This window comes from Tachysurus fulvidraco, chromosome 13, assembly GCF_022655615.1.
Source record: "Tachysurus fulvidraco isolate hzauxx_2018 chromosome 13, HZAU_PFXX_2.0, whole genome shotgun sequence".
Lineage (NCBI taxonomy): Eukaryota > Metazoa > Chordata > Actinopteri > Siluriformes > Bagridae > Tachysurus > Tachysurus fulvidraco.
The window spans coordinates 15,246,494-15,267,364 of NC_062530.1; the positions used below are offsets into that span (position 1 = coordinate 15,246,494).

At 38.8% G+C, this 20,871-nt stretch overlaps 1 protein-coding gene across 7 annotated transcripts in view; it reads right to left on the reverse strand.

Annotated features, from left to right (window-relative positions):
• Positions 1–7,950: 7,950 nt before the first annotated feature.
• LOC113652377 (hydrocephalus-inducing protein homolog) overlaps positions 7,951–20,871 on the reverse strand; it is a 78,732-nt gene continuing 65,811 nt past the window's right edge. For 4 of the 7 annotated variants that reach the window (XM_047822493.1, XM_047822494.1, XM_047822491.1 and 1 more), the window contains 22 exons: positions 20,587–20,823; positions 20,013–20,374; positions 19,596–19,756; positions 19,269–19,363; positions 18,848–19,061; positions 16,836–17,057; positions 16,628–16,754; positions 16,337–16,502; positions 15,337–15,484; positions 14,986–15,193; positions 14,478–14,699; positions 14,163–14,332; positions 13,875–14,073; positions 13,614–13,772; positions 12,986–13,266; positions 11,168–11,384; positions 10,861–11,073; positions 10,391–10,554; positions 10,128–10,278; positions 9,745–9,975; positions 9,358–9,582; positions 7,951–8,558 (listed from right to left, as the gene is read on the reverse strand). In XM_047822493.1, coding sequence (XP_047678449.1) covers positions 8,046–8,558; positions 9,358–9,582; positions 9,745–9,975; positions 10,128–10,278; positions 10,391–10,554; positions 10,861–11,073; positions 11,168–11,384; positions 12,986–13,266; positions 13,614–13,772; positions 13,875–14,073; positions 14,163–14,332; positions 14,478–14,699; positions 14,986–15,193; positions 15,337–15,484; positions 16,337–16,502; positions 16,628–16,754; positions 16,836–17,057; positions 18,848–19,061; positions 19,269–19,363; positions 19,596–19,756; positions 20,013–20,374; positions 20,587–20,823 — 4,685 coding nt within the window. In that variant the 3' untranslated portion in view covers positions 7,951–8,045. Of the gene's footprint in view, positions 8,559–9,357; positions 9,583–9,744; positions 9,976–10,127; positions 10,279–10,390; positions 10,555–10,860; positions 11,074–11,167; positions 11,385–12,985; positions 13,267–13,392; positions 13,452–13,613; positions 13,773–13,874; positions 14,074–14,162; positions 14,333–14,477; positions 14,700–14,985; positions 15,194–15,336; positions 15,485–16,336; positions 16,503–16,627; positions 16,755–16,835; positions 17,058–18,847; positions 19,062–19,268; positions 19,364–19,595; positions 19,757–20,012; positions 20,375–20,586; positions 20,824–20,871 lie in introns of those variants that run through there. The other 3 variants (XM_047822492.1, XM_047822495.1, XM_047822496.1) reach the window with 3 other exon arrangements.

The following is a 20,871-nucleotide window of genomic DNA, read 5'->3' on the forward strand; positions in this document are numbered from 1 at the left end:
AAGAACATTTTGGTTTTTTTATGTTCCACCACACTTTTTTTCAATCAAAATGTGCAGGCTATTTGTTGGTACCTCAGGTAATAAAGGCTACAGCAGGGAGCAGAGCCTTTTCTTACAAAGCCCTACAGTTATGGAACAGCCTTCCAATTAGTGTTCAGGACTAAAAGCTGCTTTGAGACAATGGAATTTAATTGAACAAAGGAACTTATTTCTTTGTAGAATAATTTACTCACAGCTATTAGGTAAATGTAACATTATCTGACATTGGAAGTGATCATGAGTATCTACTGTGATGGATGTGGTAGCTCAGCGGTTAAGGTGTTGGGCTACTGATCAGAAGGTCATGGATTCAAACCCCAGGTCCACCAAGCTGCCACAGTTGGGCCCCTGAGCTCAGTTGTAAGTCACTCTGGATAAGGGTGTCTGCTAAATGCCATAAATGTACTGTACATATGTAGTTAACTTTTATTGTGTGTGTTATTTCATATTTACAACACTTCTGTTTATTTCTATTTACCTCTATGAAATAATTAATGGTAACCATTTCAGCAGTCTTTACATAATTTATGTATTGTGGATAGCTGAAAAAGTTATTAAACTTTTATCAGAACAGCTAACATAGGCCGGCAATTATTTAACACCTGAAGAATGAGTATTTTTTGCTTACTTCTAAATGTAGACTGCAGCAAGGTGGGGAGAGCCAAATGCAGCTAGTTTGTGGAACAAAAAAGTTGCCTTGGGGATTCTACAGTTTTGCTTTCTTCTTAGAGAGACGTTCTACCCGCTGTGGCTGCAGTTAATTTTTTTTAGCTTTGAGCTATCTTTGATGTTAGTCAGAAGCAGAAGCATACCTCTGGCTTGATCTTTTCTACTCTCCCTCTTCATCAAGAAAGCTACAGTATTGAATTGAAACACACAAGAACACTCAATCTCTTTCATTGTAGAGAACGTAAAGTTATCTTTTGAATGCTACTTCTGAGAAGAAGTACCCAGAATTGTGAAAATGGCCCATTGAGGAACCACAATGAATGTACATTGTAACAATAATGAGTGTTTTGAAAACCTGGTCACTGCAAAATCAATGTCTGTGTCTTAAATCTCTTACTGCATGTGTGGACAATGTGAATATACTTTGTCAATGTGAAAAAAAGTGGAAATGTTGAAAGCTGTCGTCATCTCCAACGATGTGAGTAACAGCACCAAGGTTAAAAACTAACTGTCTGGAGACCCATTAAGATGGCATAGAGGACTAGACAAGGACACTGGAACTTGGATTTTACCCAATTTTTAAGAGACTTTTGGAGTGTGGTGAAATACCCAGTGTATGAAATCTTGGGCTAGTTTTGGACAGCCACTAGTTTTGAAGGCCACTCAGGTGCTTGTTCAATGCTTGTTCTTAAAATGTGACTTCATTTCACTCCTGGCAGATCTTTTAATGCATACCTGTATGGCCCTCCAAGTGATCCAGAATCATTTATATACTTCCTAATGTTGCCTTCATGAGAACATCTCATGAAATTTACCTGCAATGCCAAAAATGGACCAACCTACACTTACATGAAGGTACTTATTAAATCGCACTCTGTATCATCAATGTACAAATAATTCTCAATAATACCACAGCATATTTATAGTTTAAATTTATGGATTTATGTTTAAGATAAGCAAATTTGCTTAAATGAAGACAAACTGGACACTGATTTGGAAATTTATTAAGTGTTATAATGTATGTTGTACAGTAGGAGAGTAATCATGAGAGAAAGATATTTCCTGCAAATACATACTAATTCACAGTCTAACTGATAGTCTTGATACTAAATCCACACTTGTTCAAGTAATGCTATACTCAGTTACTACAATTTTAAGTCTCTATACAGAAAACTATTCTTAAGTAAAACTACGCTCAGCTTTTTTTGGTATATAAATTGTAATTATTATTGTCACTTTCTGTCTTTCTTTCTTTCTTTCTTTCTTTCTTTTTTGGATATAAAATTTTTTTAGGGGACTTAAAAATTTGCTTTATAGTTCAAACACAGAACTAGACAACATATTACTTAAATATGTTAATTAAGTATTAAATAATTAATTAAATACTTAATATCTTACTTAAAATCCTCTCAAATATCAGGTGCATTCTAATCTTTTATCCCCTACATTTTAACTCTCACTAAATTTTTGAACACCAGATGACACCACTATTTTGCCAAACGAGTGACAAAATTGTAAATGTGATAGGTTGTTTACTATTTTGTACAGAAATATTATAAGTATGACTATTATGAAACAGTTTCAATTAAACAATTACTCACTGTTTTACCTCATTCTAAACAGCACAAGCTCAATTATTTCAGGCCATCATGGAATCATATTTACCTTTCTCTGTTTGGTGTACTCTTAAACTCTGATACTGGCTGCCACAAATTATGTCAAACCTGTAAGTAACTAAACTTTTACAGGAAATGATGTACAGCTCATCAAAAGATGATTTGTATTCCTCATTTGCATTCAATGGTTTGAATGTTTTTTAACTGAAAAAAAATTATATATAGTTATTCCTTCTGTTATGGCAGACAGATGGAGATGACAACGGAGTAAAAACCAGATGTGTTTATTAAAACATGAAACAATCAACAGGCAGATAGAATGAAAGATAGCAGGGATGATGAGGGTGATGATGATGATGATGATGAGAAAGGCAACTCCAAACACAAACACATCTTGACAGTCACAGATAACAAATGACACCTTCCTTAACTTCACAGTAGACAGAGGACAACGATGACGACGACGACGACGACGACGACGACGACGATGATGATGATGATAACTGGAGAGAGAAAGAAGATAAACTTCACAAAGGGTTAGTAGAGTCAGGTAGGTAGCAATGATACACTCAACGGGTGTAGACCGGACGGGGAATGAACGAATTGGGAGTCTATTATACTGTAAGCAGGTGATTGTGAACAGGTGACAATGATTAGTAATTAAGTGAAGCGGATCATTGCGGGAGAGTGAGTGCAGAGCCTGGCGAAAAAACTCTAGGGAGCTGGATGGACTCTGGCAAAGTCCGAATGGAATAGAATCTGGGAATAACCCCACACAATCTAGTACTGAAGTGTTACAAAGTAGAGACTGAGGATATGTTTCTGTACAAGGCATTGACTTTTACATTCATCCATGGGTCACATGGCCAATCTTCCTCATTCAAATTGCCTTTAGAGTGTTGACATTTGCTGGGTCTCTCTCTCTCTCTCTCTCTCTCTCTCTCTCTCTCTCTCTCTCTCTCTCTCTCTCTCTCTCAAATACTGAGTAGAATGATTTTTAATTAAATTTGAAAAGTAATAGTATATAAAATAAAATATATAATAACTTGCTATGTTATTTGAACAAAGAAAACAATACAAATTAAAAATAATATACTTTTTTTTTTTTTTGGTAAAATGACCATAACAGTAAAGAAATAAGTGCCAGGACTTTTGCTTGGACATTCTCTGTGTTTTGTGTAACGTGTCTCGTCTTAATAACCTGGTTCGAAATAGACAAATTATCGTGTCTATTTAGTTCCTCCGCGTTGTGGTTAGCCTTGTGGAGTCCTCGTCTTTTGTGTTTTGGTTCTTGTTTTGCCGGTTCTTGTTTCTAGTGATTGTGTATTTATTTTCTGTTACTTTTTTAATAAATAATTTTTTTGTTATCCCTGCAACTACGTCCAGGGTGTATCCTGCCTTGATGCCCGATGATGCCTGGGATAGGCACAGGCTCCCCGTGACCCGAGGTAGTTCGGATAAGCGGTAGAAAATGAGTGAGAGAGAGAGAGTGAGTTATCCCTGCATTTTGGTCTTCTTCTATCCCTGCCTTCCTTGACAAGATATAAGCAACATCCTGCTGAGGCTTAAAACACTACAGTCTTTTTCTATGACACATGTGATTAAAGATATTCCTCCTAAGAGGCAGTTATATAATTGCCACTAAGAACAGCATTAATCTCCCACATACAAACACAGTGTGTGTGGTCCAATAGTGAAGCATTCAAGAGGAAAATATGACTTTTCTATACATTGGCAGCATAATGTTCCCTGCTTTTCCTTTAGAACTTGGGCTTAGCTTAATTTTGACAAGCAGCAATCTCTTAACTTTGCCAGAGTTGGGTACATATTCCAAGCACCCCCAGCCCACACACACAACTGGACACCCTTATGGTGCAGTGGTGGTTCTAAAGAGAAGGCTGCAAGCTAGTGTTAACTGGAGTGGTTGCTCTGGGTATTAGTGATATAGGCTCATCAACCCCATGCTGTAGCATCAGCCCCTTTCCTGCTCTGTCAGGCAACTCCTGTGCTCACTAAAGATGGATGCATTTGCATTAAATCCCATTGGACCTTTTGTGCGACCAAAAGCAGCCTTGCTTTGTAAATGGCTTATGACCACAATCAGCCAAATGTAAAGCCATCAAATGCAACTCCGGCTTTATCAGCATTCTTTATCAGCATTAGATCAGCGTCTCAGTCCTATGAGTCCGTTTAACCAAAAATGATTGATATTTATAACTTATATAAACATATATATGACAGAATGATTTGGCCACCATATGCAGCTCAATGTGATCATATTGCTAATTGACCTACTGGGTCTCAAGAGAATGTTTGGAAAATAGACTGTATTGAACAAATTGAAAATTGAGAGCCAATTTAAACTGTGCCCCTATGAGGACTGCTGCTTAATGTCATGGTGCCCTTGCTTTAGCTCTCCTCGCCCACTCTCTCATTAAAGTACTCCCACACTCCATGAAGTGTCTTGCCAGACTATGAAAATCATTCAAATATTGCATAAACAGGAGTTAGTACTAAAATTCATAATGCATATAGATTAAAAGCAAGTACTTTATGCAGAACAACACATATAATATATACATACATACATAGTAATCATTAAATTTTACATATTTATAATCATTTTCCCTTTCCCACCATCTTCTTCTATGAACAAGGAATAATATACTTGTGTGCTTTTTAAAACATTGATTGTTGTCATGATGGCTTTTTTGTTCTAACAAAAACATCATTGCTCTGCTACTTTAGCTAGCAAGTTAGATTAGTGTAGTTACAAACAAAAACTGTAAATCACATGAATGAGCGTACTTATTTACATAAGTTTTTCGAGGCATGTTTGTATTACAGTTCAGCTTAGTTATTGAGAAGTCTGATGGCTTGTGGAAAGAAACTGTTACACAGTCTGGTCATGAGGGCCTGAATTCTTCGGTACCTTTTTCCAGACGGCAACAGGGTGAAGAGTGTGTGTGAGAGTGTGTGTGTGTGTGTGGGGTCATCCACAACGCTTTTGGCTTTGCAGATACAGTGTGTGGTGTAAATGTCGATTATAGAGGGAAGAGAGACTCCAATGATCTTCTCAGCTGTCCTCACTATCCGCTGCAGGGTCTTGCAATCTGAGATGGTGCAGTTCCCAAACCGACAGTGATGCAGCTGCTCAGAATGCTCTCAATGGTCCCTCTGTAAAACGTAGTCAGAATGGGGGGAGGGAGATGGGCTTTTCTCAGCCTTCGTAAGAAGTAGAGATGCTGCTGGGCTTTCTTGGTGATAGAGCTGGTGTTGATTGACTAGGTGAAGTTCTCTGCTAGATGAACACCAAGAAATTTGGTGCTCTTGACGATCTCTACGGAGAGTGGTTGCTCTGTGCTCTCCTGAAGTCAACAACCTTCTCTTTAGTTTTGTCAACATTCAGAAACAGGTTGTTGGCTCTACACCAGGCAGTAATTCAGCACTACACAGTTACTAGTAATACTTATGTTGCTGCAGTTATAAAGCATCATAGTGCTTTTTAACACTTTTGTTTGTCTTACCCTGGGTGCTGATATCTAGCATTTTGTTTTTACATAATGTTAGCCGGGTAGTTAATGAGTTACTGTAAACAGTGTAATATTAAACTTATTAGGAGTTTGTATTTACATAAAACTCAGATATTCAATAAATCATGTCAGCACTCTTGTCTTTATTTAACTTTAACATTTTTATTTAAGCTGAGCGCTGTGTGATCGCTCCACTAGAGTTATAAATAAAGTCCAAATTATTCTCTGAACGTTTCATTGGTTATGTTTAACCCTAGAAAGGTTATAAACGCTATGTTTGTCAGCACTGATGCAGTACAGACCAGCTTATGAATATTCATATGTGCAAGCACCATAATCATGAAGGATTAATCTCTCACTCGTGCACGTTTTTACATATTCGTGGGGATCAATTGGCCCCTCAAGGAATGGAATATCAGACAAGTTTAAGAATAACTTTTCAAGCAAATATATTTCCAAAAAATACCTGCAAGTGACAAAAGTTTTCATTTGTTTACAGAGGTTAGATGTAGTTTTAGCATTAATTGGATAATCCAATAATTGTATTAATGGAAGGTTATTTGACAAGGTGCTTTGTGAAGAGAATAGATACGTTTTGACAAGTTTGTTTTGTTTCATGGTCTCAAAGACCTCACTGACATTTCCACCTGAAAGGCTGTAAAGTGTTTTTGAAGAAACTTGTAATATTTTGGTGAACAGGTTATGTCAGCTAGGTGGACCGGGACGGAGGAGAAATTATGCAAATTCTGATCACTTCATGCAAATGTTTATCGGTGTTGTGAAGTGACAAATACAATGCATATGATTTTTGAGGCTTAATATTACTAGTACGAATAGTGTGCTGTTTTGAACACAGCTCTTTAAAGAAAGCCTTCCCCACTACATCAGTGAAAATGAATGCTTCATATTCTATTTCTATTTCTATTGAAACAATGTGAATTGTTAAAAGCGCAATACAAATATACACTACACTATTGCAGTTACTTTTGAAATGCCCTTTTAAATCAAGCATCACGTTAGTTCAGGCAGGCCACGCAGCAGAGGTGGGAAGTAAAACGTAAAAATACGTAAAATCACAAAAATCCACGTAAAAATACTTCGTTACTAAGTAAATTTTTCTGGTATCAGTACTTTACTCCACTATTTATTTTTCAGACAACTTTTTACTATTATTCATTACATTTTTACACAAATATCTGTACTTTTTACTTCTTACATTTTCAAAACGGACTCGTTACTTTTAGTATTATTTCTTCTCATTGAGCGCTGTTTCCAGCCTATCATCCTATCATTTCCTGCTATATGTGGTTGTTTCTGATCTCATCCCTACTGAACACCTTTGGGATGAATGTGAACACTGACTCCACCCTACCTCACCTACATCAGTGCCTGCCTTTCGTAACACTCTTGTGGCTGATGAACACAAATATCCATCAGCACACTCCAAAATCACACACACACACACACACACACACACACACACATATATATATATATATATAAAACATGACGTCCAGTTACCAGCATGACACTAAACAGGTAGTATCGGCGACTTTTTACTTAAGTACAGTCAGAGCCCATACTTTACTTTAACTTGAGTAAAAGAATGTAGTCACTACTTCTACTTTTACTGGAGTCCTTTAAAAAATGAGTATCTGTACTTCTACTTGAGTAAAGGATGTGTGTACTTTTGCCACCTCTGCCACGCAGTAAGCTGCATCAGCTGCTAATCAGCTGTCTACAAGGCGCACCAATACAGCACGACTTCCGTAATTTCCCTCCTTTAAATCCTCGCCTTCGAGTGCACCTACGCATCGCCGCTGCTATCCAACAACCTCCTCCGTCCCTGACTCCTCCAGCCAGAACCTGTTAGATTCTTCACGTAAAAAATTCGCACCTCGCGCAATTTTCTATTCTGATTCTCAGCTGTAAAGGGGGGGTCTATTCATTCCCCAGCGCTGCCTCCCCGCCTAACCTTCATTTACGAAGTGGTCCTGACTGAACTGATATTTAATTAAGCTTATATTGCTGTAAATAAAAATATATTAATTGGGTTTTCTGGATTTAAAACAACTGGGAAGGCAAAACGTGAATATTGTTAAAATATTTTTTTATTTGGAAACTTGAGTATTATGTGATTTTTAAAATAAACATTCATAAGGTTTGTCCTTTTGGCCTTGGCAGCATTTTATGACATCTTCTCTCTCTGAGGCTGCTCTGGGGTGATGCCCTTCAGGTAATATACCCAGGAGAGGCACTGGCCATGGCCCTCTGTGCGTGGACTGGAGATGATAAGTTTTCCTGTGCAGGGGGTCTTGGAGCCTTGCTGAGGGCTCTCAAAGCTCACAAGGATTTGTTGAGTCTTCTTTGAGCGAATGGTGTCCAGGCCCTTGATTGTAAAGGCTGGGTTATCCACCTGAAAAGAAAAGGCTGTGGTCTCCATGAAGACATTCTTGAAGGGAATAGAGATGTTGGAGCCAGCACGGATGACCATGGGGCCCTGGGCTTTGGGAGGGGTGCATGTTCCATACAGAGGGAACACATAATCCCCCCCAGTGCTGGATGATATGGTCAATAGGCTTCGCACCTCACCTAATTGGCAGGGCTCAAAGTAGACTTCCACACTCACATCAGTGCCTGATTGGGAGCTTGCTGCCACTAGGATTACATTTTTTTCCACAGTGAAGTCAGGATGGTCTGTCTGAAGAGAGGTTTTTTTAGGGTTAACAGGAGTTAATATGTGCAGAAGCTAAATTTATTTTATACTGTTGTTCATCCTGATCTCTTCTTATTTTATAGCCAAAAGATTGCAAAACTATTTACTGTTCATTTCAGCTATTATTAGTACATATAATAACTATCCTGAATAGCTAAAAAGACAAATAAAACCCCCAAACATAAGGAATTCTTATAAGTGTATATATGAGTAACAGCACCCAAAACCTAGCTCTGCAATTTAACATGATCTTTCAGAATTGACACCAACCAACTTTTTTTTGCTGCTGGAAAACTTTATTTTAGCATTAATTTTTCTTTGGTAAATGGGAAACATAGGTCATTTCAGTCTAAATAAAACAGGATAAGATCATTTTAATTTCATGGTATGTATAAAGAGAGATTTACTTGAAAAGAACAAGAATGACTGTACAAAGTACAAATTGGGGCAAGTCGTGGCCTAATGGTTAGATAGTCTGACTCGTAATCGTAAGGTTGTGGGTTCGAGTCTCGGGCCAGCCACGACTGTTGTGGCTTTGAGCAAGGCACCGAACCCTCCAACTGCTCCCCGGGCGCCGCAGCATACAAATGGCTGCCCACTGCTCCGGGTGTGTGTTTACGTGTGTGTTCACTGCTGTGTGTGTGTGCACTTTGGATGGGTCAAATGCAGAGAACGAATTCTGAGTATGGGTCACCGTAAGTTACGTCACTTTCAAACAATTTCATTCAATTGATTTAAATATGAAATATACACTGGAAATAAGCAAACTTCAACAAAGCTCTACCTTGCAAGTGTACTCTGTTTTGACACGGGAATAGCTGGTGAACTTGGCAGTGAGATATTGCCCACTGCCCAATGGTGCTCTGAAGTAAAGGGGTTTCTCAGGAGGAGCAGGAAGCGCACGGAGTAAAAGCTCATAGTAGAAATAACCCAGTTCACTGTTAGACAGCATGAGCCGTGTTTTAGTTTCACCTGGACGGAGAGGCTGGTAGTCAAACCTCAAGGTTTCCTGGGAGAGAAAGAAAAAAGAGAGCGAAAGAGAGTGTGTGCATGTGTTTGTGTGAGTGAGTGAGAAATAGAGAGAGAGAGAGAGAGAGAGAGAGAACTTCAAAAACTATAATTATATATTCCTTTACTGACTGGTCAATTAAAGTAAGAAAACAGGTTATACCGTAGATTGTGCAGGCACTAAGAACTGAGGTTGCACATTGACATCGGAACTGCGGCACTCGGTTGTGAACAACAGGTTCATGGGTAAAGGATTTTCCAATTTCACACAGCCTGAAGTCATCTGCCTAACCACTGTGACCAGCTCAATAGTGCTGATCACTCCAGGAGGTGTGGCCTTAAAGTTCAGGTAGTAAAACTGGTACTCCCCTGTGGACTCATTTTTAAAGATCAACTGTGGAAATAAAAAAAAAAATAGGTGTAAAATTGACAGAAATCAGTTAGCTTGACTTGGTTATAGCTTACTGTATAATTGTAATAATTAACAGAATTTCAGGTATTGTATTGATTTTGGCATTTCTAAAAAGTTGGTGAAAGTAGCAGTACTTTGGCATTGTATTGGCATTCCTTGTAGCTGAAGAAGGAGATTTTGTAATCCCTTTTAGTCAATGCTGAAACATCCACATAATCAAGCCCCTTCAGCAAGACTGTGCTGTCAGGATATTCTGGTTTAATTATCTCCACTATAGCACGGAATCTGCACAGCAGGAGCACAGTGTACATTATACAACTATATATGAACATCCATTTTGGCCTGGATTATAATTTGTGTACTAAATACAATTAATTTGTGTGCTGGTGTGTAATACCTCTGAGGTTTGGGCAACCAGTTATGAACAGGGACAATCTCGGTGTAGGATGTCTTGCAAGGTACTTCACGATTGATTGTGCTCACAGGTTTAGGTGGCTCTGCTGTGCCCTGTAGGGTGTACAGCATGCTTGAGCCATCAGGGAAAGAGAAAAACACAGAGCCCTAGAACAAACATAAAAGCACATTCACATTAAGGATTTTGCATACAGCTCCAGAAAAATAGAGGTCTTAGTTGAATGAAGAGGTGTTACATTTTGGGTAAATTCTCATATACTCTTTACTCTCTACGAGTAAAACTGACTGAATTTTCTTATTACACAAACTCACAAATTGTCTGAAGTAGCAGACAAAGTCTATTCAAAGACAACTGACATCGGTTAAACTGTCAAACAGGGACTCCGTGTTTGTCCATGTTCTGTCAGGTTAAGTTAAAGCTAAACAAACGAGGTCTGGTGTGGAGAGATTTACCAGGTGCTTTTTTCCATCCGTGGTCATGGCCAAGGGCTTATAGGTGATCTCATAGGCTTTATTTTGCTGGTAGGGCTCAATGAAGAAGAAGAGTGAAGCACTCCAATATTCACCCTCAATCACAGGCTTCAGATGCCAGGGCTGGTTTGTATTATTAGATAAAGTCACAGACTGTGTGCAATGACTACGGACCTGGCACACAAAATTCAGCACCTGTCGAACGGAAAGAGAGAGTATAAGCATATAGGTCACAAATCAATTTAATACATTTAGGACCAGTGATAATCACACAAAAACAATATTTTACCTGTTTGGGAACTGGGAGAGCAATGCAGGAGCCTGCAAGAGTAAGAGTTAAAGGCTTGCCCCCCTCTATAGAGCAGAAAACGTTATCGCACAGATCCTGTTTGACCTCCACAGGAGCAAAAGTCACCACCAAAGGCACCTCCATTCCTGGGCAGATATAACCTTCAGCTGGGCAGATACTGAAGTATGGAGCAAAGGCCTTGGCATCCCACGTGAACCTGAAACAAAAATACACACAAGGTCTTTAAAAAGTTATGCAAAATATTTAATTTGAAGAATTGATTTGCCAAAGCATAGTAGTTATTGCAAAAGTAATAAAAACATACAAACCACTATTCATAAAATTCACCGATCAGGAATAACATGATCACTGACAGGTAAAGTGAGTAACACTAATTATCTCTTCATCAATGCACCTGTTAGTGGGTGTGATACATTAGGCAGCAAGTAAACATTTTGCCTTCAAAGTTGGTGTGTTTGAAGCAGGAGTAATGGGCAAGTGTAAGGATTTGAGTAACTTTGACATGGGCCAAATTGTGATAGCTACAGTAGATGACTGGGTCAGTGCATCTTCTAAAATTTTGTAGCGTGTCCCTTGTCTGCAGTGGTCAGTATCTATCAAAAGTGGTATAAGAAAGGAACAGTGGTGAACGGGTGACAGGGTCATGGGCAGCCACAGCTCATTGCTGCATGTGGGTAGAAAAGGCTGTCCCATGTGGTCTGATGCTATTTCTGATAAAAAGGTGTCAGAATACACAATGCATCGCAGTTTGTTGCATATGGGGCTGCATAGCCTCAAACCAGTAAAATGGGCATGTGAGCATCAGAACTGGACTACCGAGCAATGACAAAAGGTGGCCTGGTATGGTAAAACATGTTTTCTTTTACGTAACATGGATGGCCGGGTGTGTGTCTCATCTGGGGAGCACATGGCATCATAATGCTCTATGGGAAGAAAGCAAGCCAGCATAGGCAGTGTGATACTTTGGGTATGTTTTGCCAAGAAAACTTCGGTCCTGCCCAAGTGGGTGTTACTTTGACGCACTCTTTGTACACACTTTCATGGAAACGGAATTCCCAGATGGCTGTGGCCTCTTTCAGCAGGATGATGTCGAACAAAGCAAAAATAGTTCAGAAATGGTTTGAGGAGCACAACAATGGGTTTCTAGTGTTGAATTGGCCTCCAATTTCCCCAGATCTCAATCCAATCAAGCATCTGATGCATAGATCCCAACCACACAACTTACAGGACCTAAAGGATCTGCTACTAACATCTTGGTGCAAGATACCTCAACACACCTTCAGGGGTCTCAGGGGAGTCAGCAAAACGCAGCAAAACAGGGGACCAACACAAAATTAGGAAGGTGGTCATTATGTTATGCCTGATCAGTGTATGTGTACAAGAGAAAAATTATTTATAAAGCTAGCATGCACTTAATTATGATTATATTTGTAAAAAGAGAATATTAGTGAATATAATCATATTAGGGTAAAAATTATTCAATAATGTATTCTGAATTGTGAACAGAAGTTGAAGTAGTAGTAGCAGAATCTGGCACTCGCACTTTAGAAAAGGAAATAAGAGAAATTTATCATTTACTGTTCTTTTTTAAACACAACAAATTCTGAACTGTAATTCACACATTTTGCCATTGCTGTCATGTTTTTTCTACTCCCAACAAAGTCAGCTGAGTAGAAATTGAAACCGTGCAAAAGGGTCTATTACTTGAAGAGTTAAATCAACAATGAAACAGAATGCTGAAGCCCTGGTCTAAAATATGACATGCAAAAGATATTAGATGAATATGTATGTAGGTACCTAGCTCCAATGTCTCCTGTATTTTGTAGCATAACCTGACGTGTGGTTTGGCCGTGCCGGGCTACACCTCCGAAGGACAAGTAGTTCTGGTCCAATGTAATCTCTACACCCTGGCAGCAGCCTTTCAGCACCAGTAGGGGACGCATGGTTCCTAAACACTTTAGCTGCACCTCCTCGCTGAAGGGGGTCATGCGTTGCTGAGGGCTGAAGAGCACCTCCACCACACACTTTCCCCCTCCACCCTTCAATGTCACCTCCTCACTTGGATTCACTGACAGGACCTGAAGAACAAACTTACTGGAGTGGAACCAAACTATTTAACTAGCTATTGTGAAGTACAATTAAAAAAAGGACAAATTAAGAAATATACTGTAGGTAGGTTTAATAGATTTTGTTTATTCACTCACTCTCTCACTCATTTTCTACCGCTTTATCCGAACTACCTCGGGTCACGGGGAGCCTGTGCCTATTTCAGGCGTCATTTTGTTTATTATTATTATTATTATTATTATTATTGTTGTTGTTGTTGTTGTTGTTGTTGTTATTATTATTATTATTATTAACAACAACAACAACAATAATAGTAGTAGTAGTAATAATATTGTACAAGTCAGTGTGTGTGTCCTACCTTAGAGTTCAGGAGAGTCTGTGCAAACGGTGTGAAGATGAGAGAAAAGGTCAATGAAGACAGACTGTTGTTGATCAGAGGGATGAGCTTCTTGCTCCTCTGGCCCACCTGCAGAGTTCCAAGCTTCAAAGTCTTTAATTTTGGATCCTCTACATCAATCTAGGGAATCCAGAGCTTGATATTATTTAAAATCATCTAAACATATAAAAAATTCATGACATGTAGGCTATTCCAAGTGGGTCAAAATTTTTTTTTCCTCACCTTCATCTCAATTCCTTTCCCCATGATTTCCACTACCTGCCTGGAACACGCATTTATCTCAAAGACTACCTTTTCATGGTAGTGTGTTGCTTCTCGGGGATAGAATGTGATAGGCACCTCAATGGTTCCACAAGGGGGCAGTACATCAGGCATGAAACCCACTTCCAGAAAAGGGGTGTTGGAGAATAAACAGTCCATACTATAATAAATAATGAGGAATCATACAATTAAAAATAGTAACCAAAAGAAAAATTTACTGAGTTATAGTTCATGCATAATGAGCTGCACCTGATTCCTCTTTCCCCTTTGTTGCTGATTAGCAGTGTGCATGTGGCAGGCACCATGCCATCAGTGTAAATAAAGGTCTTTCCAAAATTGTACTTGATGAAGGAAAACTCCAGCCCCAGGCTGGTGGCAGAACCCAGCAGAGTGCATCGGAAAACTGGGCCATCCTTTACCTACAGATTAACATGAATTAAAAGCATGAATAATAAATTATTGGTCAAGAAACATCAATTTCTAGAAATAAAAACAAAAACGTTGTAAAAAAAACAAAACAGAAGAACAGAAGATAGAGAGGCAAAAGAGATAAAGGAAGAATGCCTTGATTAAGAAGCTCATATCTTTGAGGTCACACTTCTGCAAAGGGAAGAAACTGAGGATGCAATGATTCTGTTTTCCCACGGGTACCACGGCTGTTGTGGGCTCCACCTGTAGGTGGCGGTGCAGCTCTTCAGGCCCTGTTATCTCATACTGCACATCCACATCAAACCTCCCTGGGTTGAACACCACAAAGGCACATGTGGACTTACTATTCATCTCCACCTGGCCAAAATAAAAAAAAAATGAAGAAGACATTTTGTATCGACTCAAGCTCCAATCTTCCTTAAATTCACATCTAATAAACATACTGCATTATAAGATGAACTCCTTGTAAAATGGGAGTTTTCATTACATAATAATTCTGTCATTTCACATATATTGAAATGTACCAAGAATAGTGTTAGAAGGTTCTTTTATACCACTGAACGTAAGCTGTAAGTCACAACTTCAGAGTGACTTATAATGAATTTTCAGAAAAACATGCAATTTCATAGCTTATATAACTCACCTGTTTGAAGTTCACAATATGACAATCAGTAGCAGAAAGTTCAGTTATGGCCCCTTCTGGACTCTCATATTGGACACAGACAGTCATGTTATAACCATACGCCTTCACGTTCATAGTTAGTGGCTGAACCTTTCCTCTGATCACCATGCGTAGGTTAAATGTCACCAGACCCTCTTGTGTGGGTGTGAAGGATATGGAAACAGGGAACCTGATAAACAAAAACATTATGCACATAGCTGGTGACTGTAACTTCCTTTTATACTCATTTGGCAATGATGTTCGATTCATATTACTAGTGATAGGACTGTGGTTCCTTTTGCACCAGAATAGTGTTGAGAGGGATGGCCTTACTTGTCTCTGGGGGGTACTGTCCCTTGCATGGGCTTCAGTCTTAGGCTGTCTCTGAATGACTTTGTATGCCGCGAGACCTCATCAATAGCAAAGTAGAAAGGTTGGTCTTCTCTATTCACCAAATACACAATCTTATGGACCTCACGACCTACATGTGTACAGATTCATTCATAATAATTAATATGAAAGTTCCCAACAGTTACTTATTGTTTTAGAATGATACTGCCACAATATTACTCATGTACCTATGTGATAGCTGCACACAGTATAATGCTCTAATTACAGTGTTTCATTGTAAATACATGATACTCAATGGTTAAACTGTGGTATCACATACTGTATATATTAACTATCTTATGATACTCCAGTATGTTGCTATATGGTTCAAAAACAGTGTTTAAATATAATCTTTCAATTTGAATAGAAAATCTGAATGTTTTGAATGAGGTAGAACCTCCTTAAGCAGCAATAACTTCCACAAAACTTTTCTGTAGCTGCTGAAAAGGCTTTTACATTTGTCAGTAGGAATTTTAGACCATTTCTCTTTGCACAACTGTTTCAGTTATTCCTGTTAGAGTACAAATGATTCAAATTCACATGTTTTACCTTTTAATTTATGATCCATATATGAGCAATTAATGCATTAATCCAAACTTTTAGAAAAGGCTAACAAACAAGCCCACACCCAAAGTCCCTCTACCACAAAACCTATGACCAATGCATGATCAATAAGTAACAAACTTGTCCTTACTATATTTAACTGTGGTACAACCTTGACAATTTTTCATGTTGTCTCAGTTCAGGCAGAGACATAATTTATATGTATGCTTTATGAATCCATTGCAAAAGCATTAACTTATATAATGTATGATAAAATATGTATCATACTGTTCATGCATTGATACTCTTATCTGACATTTCTCAGAGGTTATATACATCATACACATTATGATGTATATAACCTCTCTCAAACCTCAAACAAAATCAACTGGAATCTTACCAATAAGCAGACTGCCGAGATTAAGATGAGCATGATCAAGGTACACATTTGGATCTTTTGCTGTGCCCACCAGCAGGAAGGGCACTGAGAACCTATACTCTGGAATTAAGAAAGTCCAGAAGGATTCCACCAAATCTAGTTGTTGGGCATGATATTTAAATGAGACCTGAGGAAATGGATTTTTCAAGGTTAATATAAAAAAGTAAATGCAGGATCATATAAACACATCAGAATATACTGTATATATAATCATATGCTGAATATAATTTGCAGTTATTTAAACTATTATACCTCCACTTTCTTGCCAGGCTGAATGGAGTCTTTTGGTGTGAGGCAGGTAAAGGGTTTAACTTCCGAGTCTTCACATCTCCACAACAATGAATATGGCTTGTTCGTGGGATTTACGACACTGAAGGTCCTGCAGAAACAATAAAGTATGCAAATTCCCAAAATGATTACTTTAACAAAATGTCAATGATCAAAAGATAAATTTTATCACCTGCAGATGGATGTGCCGACCCCTGTGGATGTGAATTCTATAACTTTGGTGTTGAGATCCAGCTTGGCTCTGGGTGTAGACCTCTGTGGGCCAGGGAGCTCAAGGCTCTGTTTGTTATCTGTGAGGTATCCTGAGTCTTCCAGGTGGAAATGGCAATAAGGCATCATACTGCGTCCATTCACTGCAATCACAGGGCCTTGCTGGTCCTTCAGATTTGGGATGCTGCCAATAAGTCAAGGTAGATTGTGGTAAATTATATGTTTGCAAAGGTACACCCAGTATTAGAGTGTTAATAAAAATAGAAAGACACACTTTATAGTGAATGAAAAATAATTGTACTAGTTTGTCTAATTATATATTCACAGTGCCAGGCAATCTATACAAAAGCCTTACTAGCTCATTAGTTGAACTGTTTACAAATCACTTGTTTGAGCATTTACACAAGAAATCTGGTACTGATGAAAATCCCAGAAATTTGTAAAACCTTTGTCAGGCTTCACACTGATCATTAATTTTGAGTTAAAAAATTTCCATGCTGTTTTAATCATAACTAAACTCAAATATTCTTTGTAGAAAACATTGCATTACATGGTTGATCATCAGTATTTCCTAAACTTTTGTAAATCCAGCGTTTTAGTTATGCCTGGTTACACAACAATTTAAAGAAAATGATGCCAGGTTATGTAACCTGGTTCCCTGAGAAGGGAACAAGACGTGGCATCGGGACTGATGCCATAGGAACGGTTCTTTGAGGAAGTAGTGTCTTAAACTGTGTGCACACACAACAATTTAATGGCTCTGGAAAAAAAACAAAAGCGAGTCCACATAAGGGCATCTCTGTCACATTACTCCATCTTCTATTTGTCTGAAGGAAGCGCAAATGGACACCCAGAGTGTGGCCACTGGGGAAGCATCTTGATAGATTTTTGGGGAACCGGGTTACATACGTAGCATGGTGTAGTTCCTTACGAAGGAACTTGACGTTGCTTCAGGGATGATGTTATGGGAACGTCGATACCCACGCACCATTCAATGACTGTGCCAGAGGTCATGAGAGAGCACGAGCAAACTAGGAATGGAACATTAATAGCTCTGCAGGACAGGGATCCAGGTCCAGGTTATAGAACTTGATAAAGGTGTGCGGTGAAGACCAACCCATCGCAGCACTAATATCTTCAAGGGGTACAGCCCTGGTTAAAGCACCAGATGAGGCACCAGATACCCCTAGTGGAGTGAGCACTGATGCCAGAGGCTTATAGGCCTGAGTAATGGCCTCTACTACCCAGTGCGCCAGGTACTGTTTGGAGACTGGTTTACCATTGTTCTGACTACCAAAACAGACAAACATTGAAGAGGAGTTATGCCACGAGCTTGAGCGAAACCTCAACAGACGTGGAACTCCAGCCTGGAATGCAGCCAGCAAGAGTGGAGATCCCGAAAAGCAATCGCTCATAATGCACACAATCGGCTCCCTCAAGAGCCAATCGTTCACTCCATGATGAAGAAGAAAAGACCATAGTCTTTATATATCTTCCTTTACCCTAGTCTTAGACAATAAGACAGACAATAGACACCAACAGAAACAGAGCTATTCCTGAAGACAAAGAAGCTGGAGTAATGTGATGTAGATGCCCTAATATGGACTTGCTGGCGTGTATCCTTCCTGAGCCACGTATCTTTCATTGCGTATCCTATCCGAGCCATTAAATTGGCATGTGAACACAGAGCTTTCTCAAAGAAGCCTTACCATAGTGTCAGCCCTGATGCAGCATCGAGTTCACTCAAAAGGGAACTCACTTTACTAATAAAGATTAATAACTGAGACCCATAGTAAGGATTCTTGTCTAATGGACCTTTTTTAGCCATAAAGACAAAAACTGTCAGTGAAATGATTATTAACCCATTACAATACATAACAATACTGATGTAAAGCCAAATAAAAAGAAATAATATTACATTGAAATTATATCATTAGGAACTAAAGATTAAGCAAGTGTGTTTCATTTGCAGACCTGCAGACTAATGTAGCCTCATAATGGGCTACTTCTAGAGGAGAGAAGCGTATATAAAATATCTGGTAGGTCCCAGGCAGGATAAGTCCCATATTCGGGTCCACAGTGAATGGAGGAAGTTCTGGATCTCCTAAGAGCAGAGTAGATAAGCTCCTCAAATTGCTGGATGGCCTCAGCCCTGTCTGACCACCCTTGGCAGTAATGGGGGTCATGTCTGTACACATAAAATTGCATGAACATAAACTTAACAAGATTAACACTAACTCTACTATTAGTCATTAAGCATATTACAATTTTCTCAAAGGCAGCTAATTTCCATTACTAGTGAGCCAAGATCTTACATCAAATTTGCTGATGTTAGATCTCATGCTTACATAATATAGATTTGTATACTATCATTAGAAGCATGCTGAAGAGTTACCTCCATGAACAAAGCCCTGAGTCTTCTCAGAGGTGTCCATCATAACCTGCCATGAGTATTCAAGCTCCACAGTGCCTTTGTTGGCCATTTGCATTCTGGAGGCACCACATAAGATACATAAATTATAATCAGTTTAATTCAGTTATTAATGAAATACCCCAAAATAATAGAAAAAGTATATATATATATATATATATAATATATATATATATATATATATATATATATATAATATATATATATATATAATATATATATATATATATATATATAATTCAAATATGTATTATGTGTGAAGTATCAGAGACAAGATTTAGTCATACATACTGAAAGACTCTAGTTTGAAAGAGCATGGTGTCTTTAAAAAGGATAGGTTCAGCATCACACTCAAACTTGGCATAATCACACATGGCACTTATCCCCAGTTCTAGTTCCCTAAATGAGTTTTTCACCACTGAATGGACAGGTTCTGGGTCAGTCTCTACCACCTAGAAACAGAACACAACAGCAGTTACTACTATTACAACCTAGAAATTATGTTTTAAGACTGTGAGAGAATTTTTGAGATTTGTTAATTCTTTAAAACAAGCCTTTCCATTTGAGCACTTGTAATTATTAGGATTGCAGATGAAGATTCTTACAATTGTTGGAGTTTAGAATGAAAGATGCTTAACTTGGTATAAGGGTACACTTGACAATGCAGAAATCCTGACAAAATGATTTGTTTTCCCACCACCCTCTTACCTTTTTTTTAGCTGGTCTCTGAGGTGAGAGGGGCTTTTCCACATCAACCCACTTGACAGTCCTGTGACGGTCATCCCAATCAGGCACTTGGTCCACAGGCTGCTGGAAAGTTATCTGGCAGAGTTTACACTTCATCACCCGTTCAGTCAGCACTATGGGCTGCTCTGAATTGAAGCTTACTGTAACCTCCTTGGTGCATCTGGCATGGAGGTGGCCTATCTCAGGTGAGAAATACAAATGAGGCTCACCCTGAGGCCATTGAAAGCGCAGAACCTCTGAGTTGCTGTGATTGGTCATAGTAAAGGTCTTTTGGTAAAGCCGGCCTACATGACAGTCCCCGAAGTGCACAATATCACATATGGCTGTAGGAGGTGCACAGTAGAGAAGAAAAGAAAGATGATGGAGACAAGGCATGTATTTTGCTTGTTCTTGGTTCAGAATGCTAACACTGCTAAAAAACCACCAATGGTTGCAGATTCTGTTTAAATCTGGCAGAACAAATGTCTTTCAAAATCCATAAATTATTCTATTGTAATCTTTGTCAAAAATGTAGAGACACAAGGTCTTTACTGACCTTCTGTGCTGTCCTGGTCCTGAGGAACCTTGCTGCTGATATTGTCCAAAGAGATTATGTCACGGTATCCCTCTCCTAGGAGATGTATCAGTGTCTTTTCATATGGGTTGTCTTTTACAAACAGATGCAGGGTGGCCTCAAAACTTTGAGTGACCTTAGGTTGAAACACCACCTCAAACTCTGCTTGCTGTCCAGCCATTAGTGCCAGGGAGGCCAAATGATCCACCTGCCTTTCTACTGTAAAAAAAAATTATAATTTAATGCATACTTTGAAGACAGTGTTTG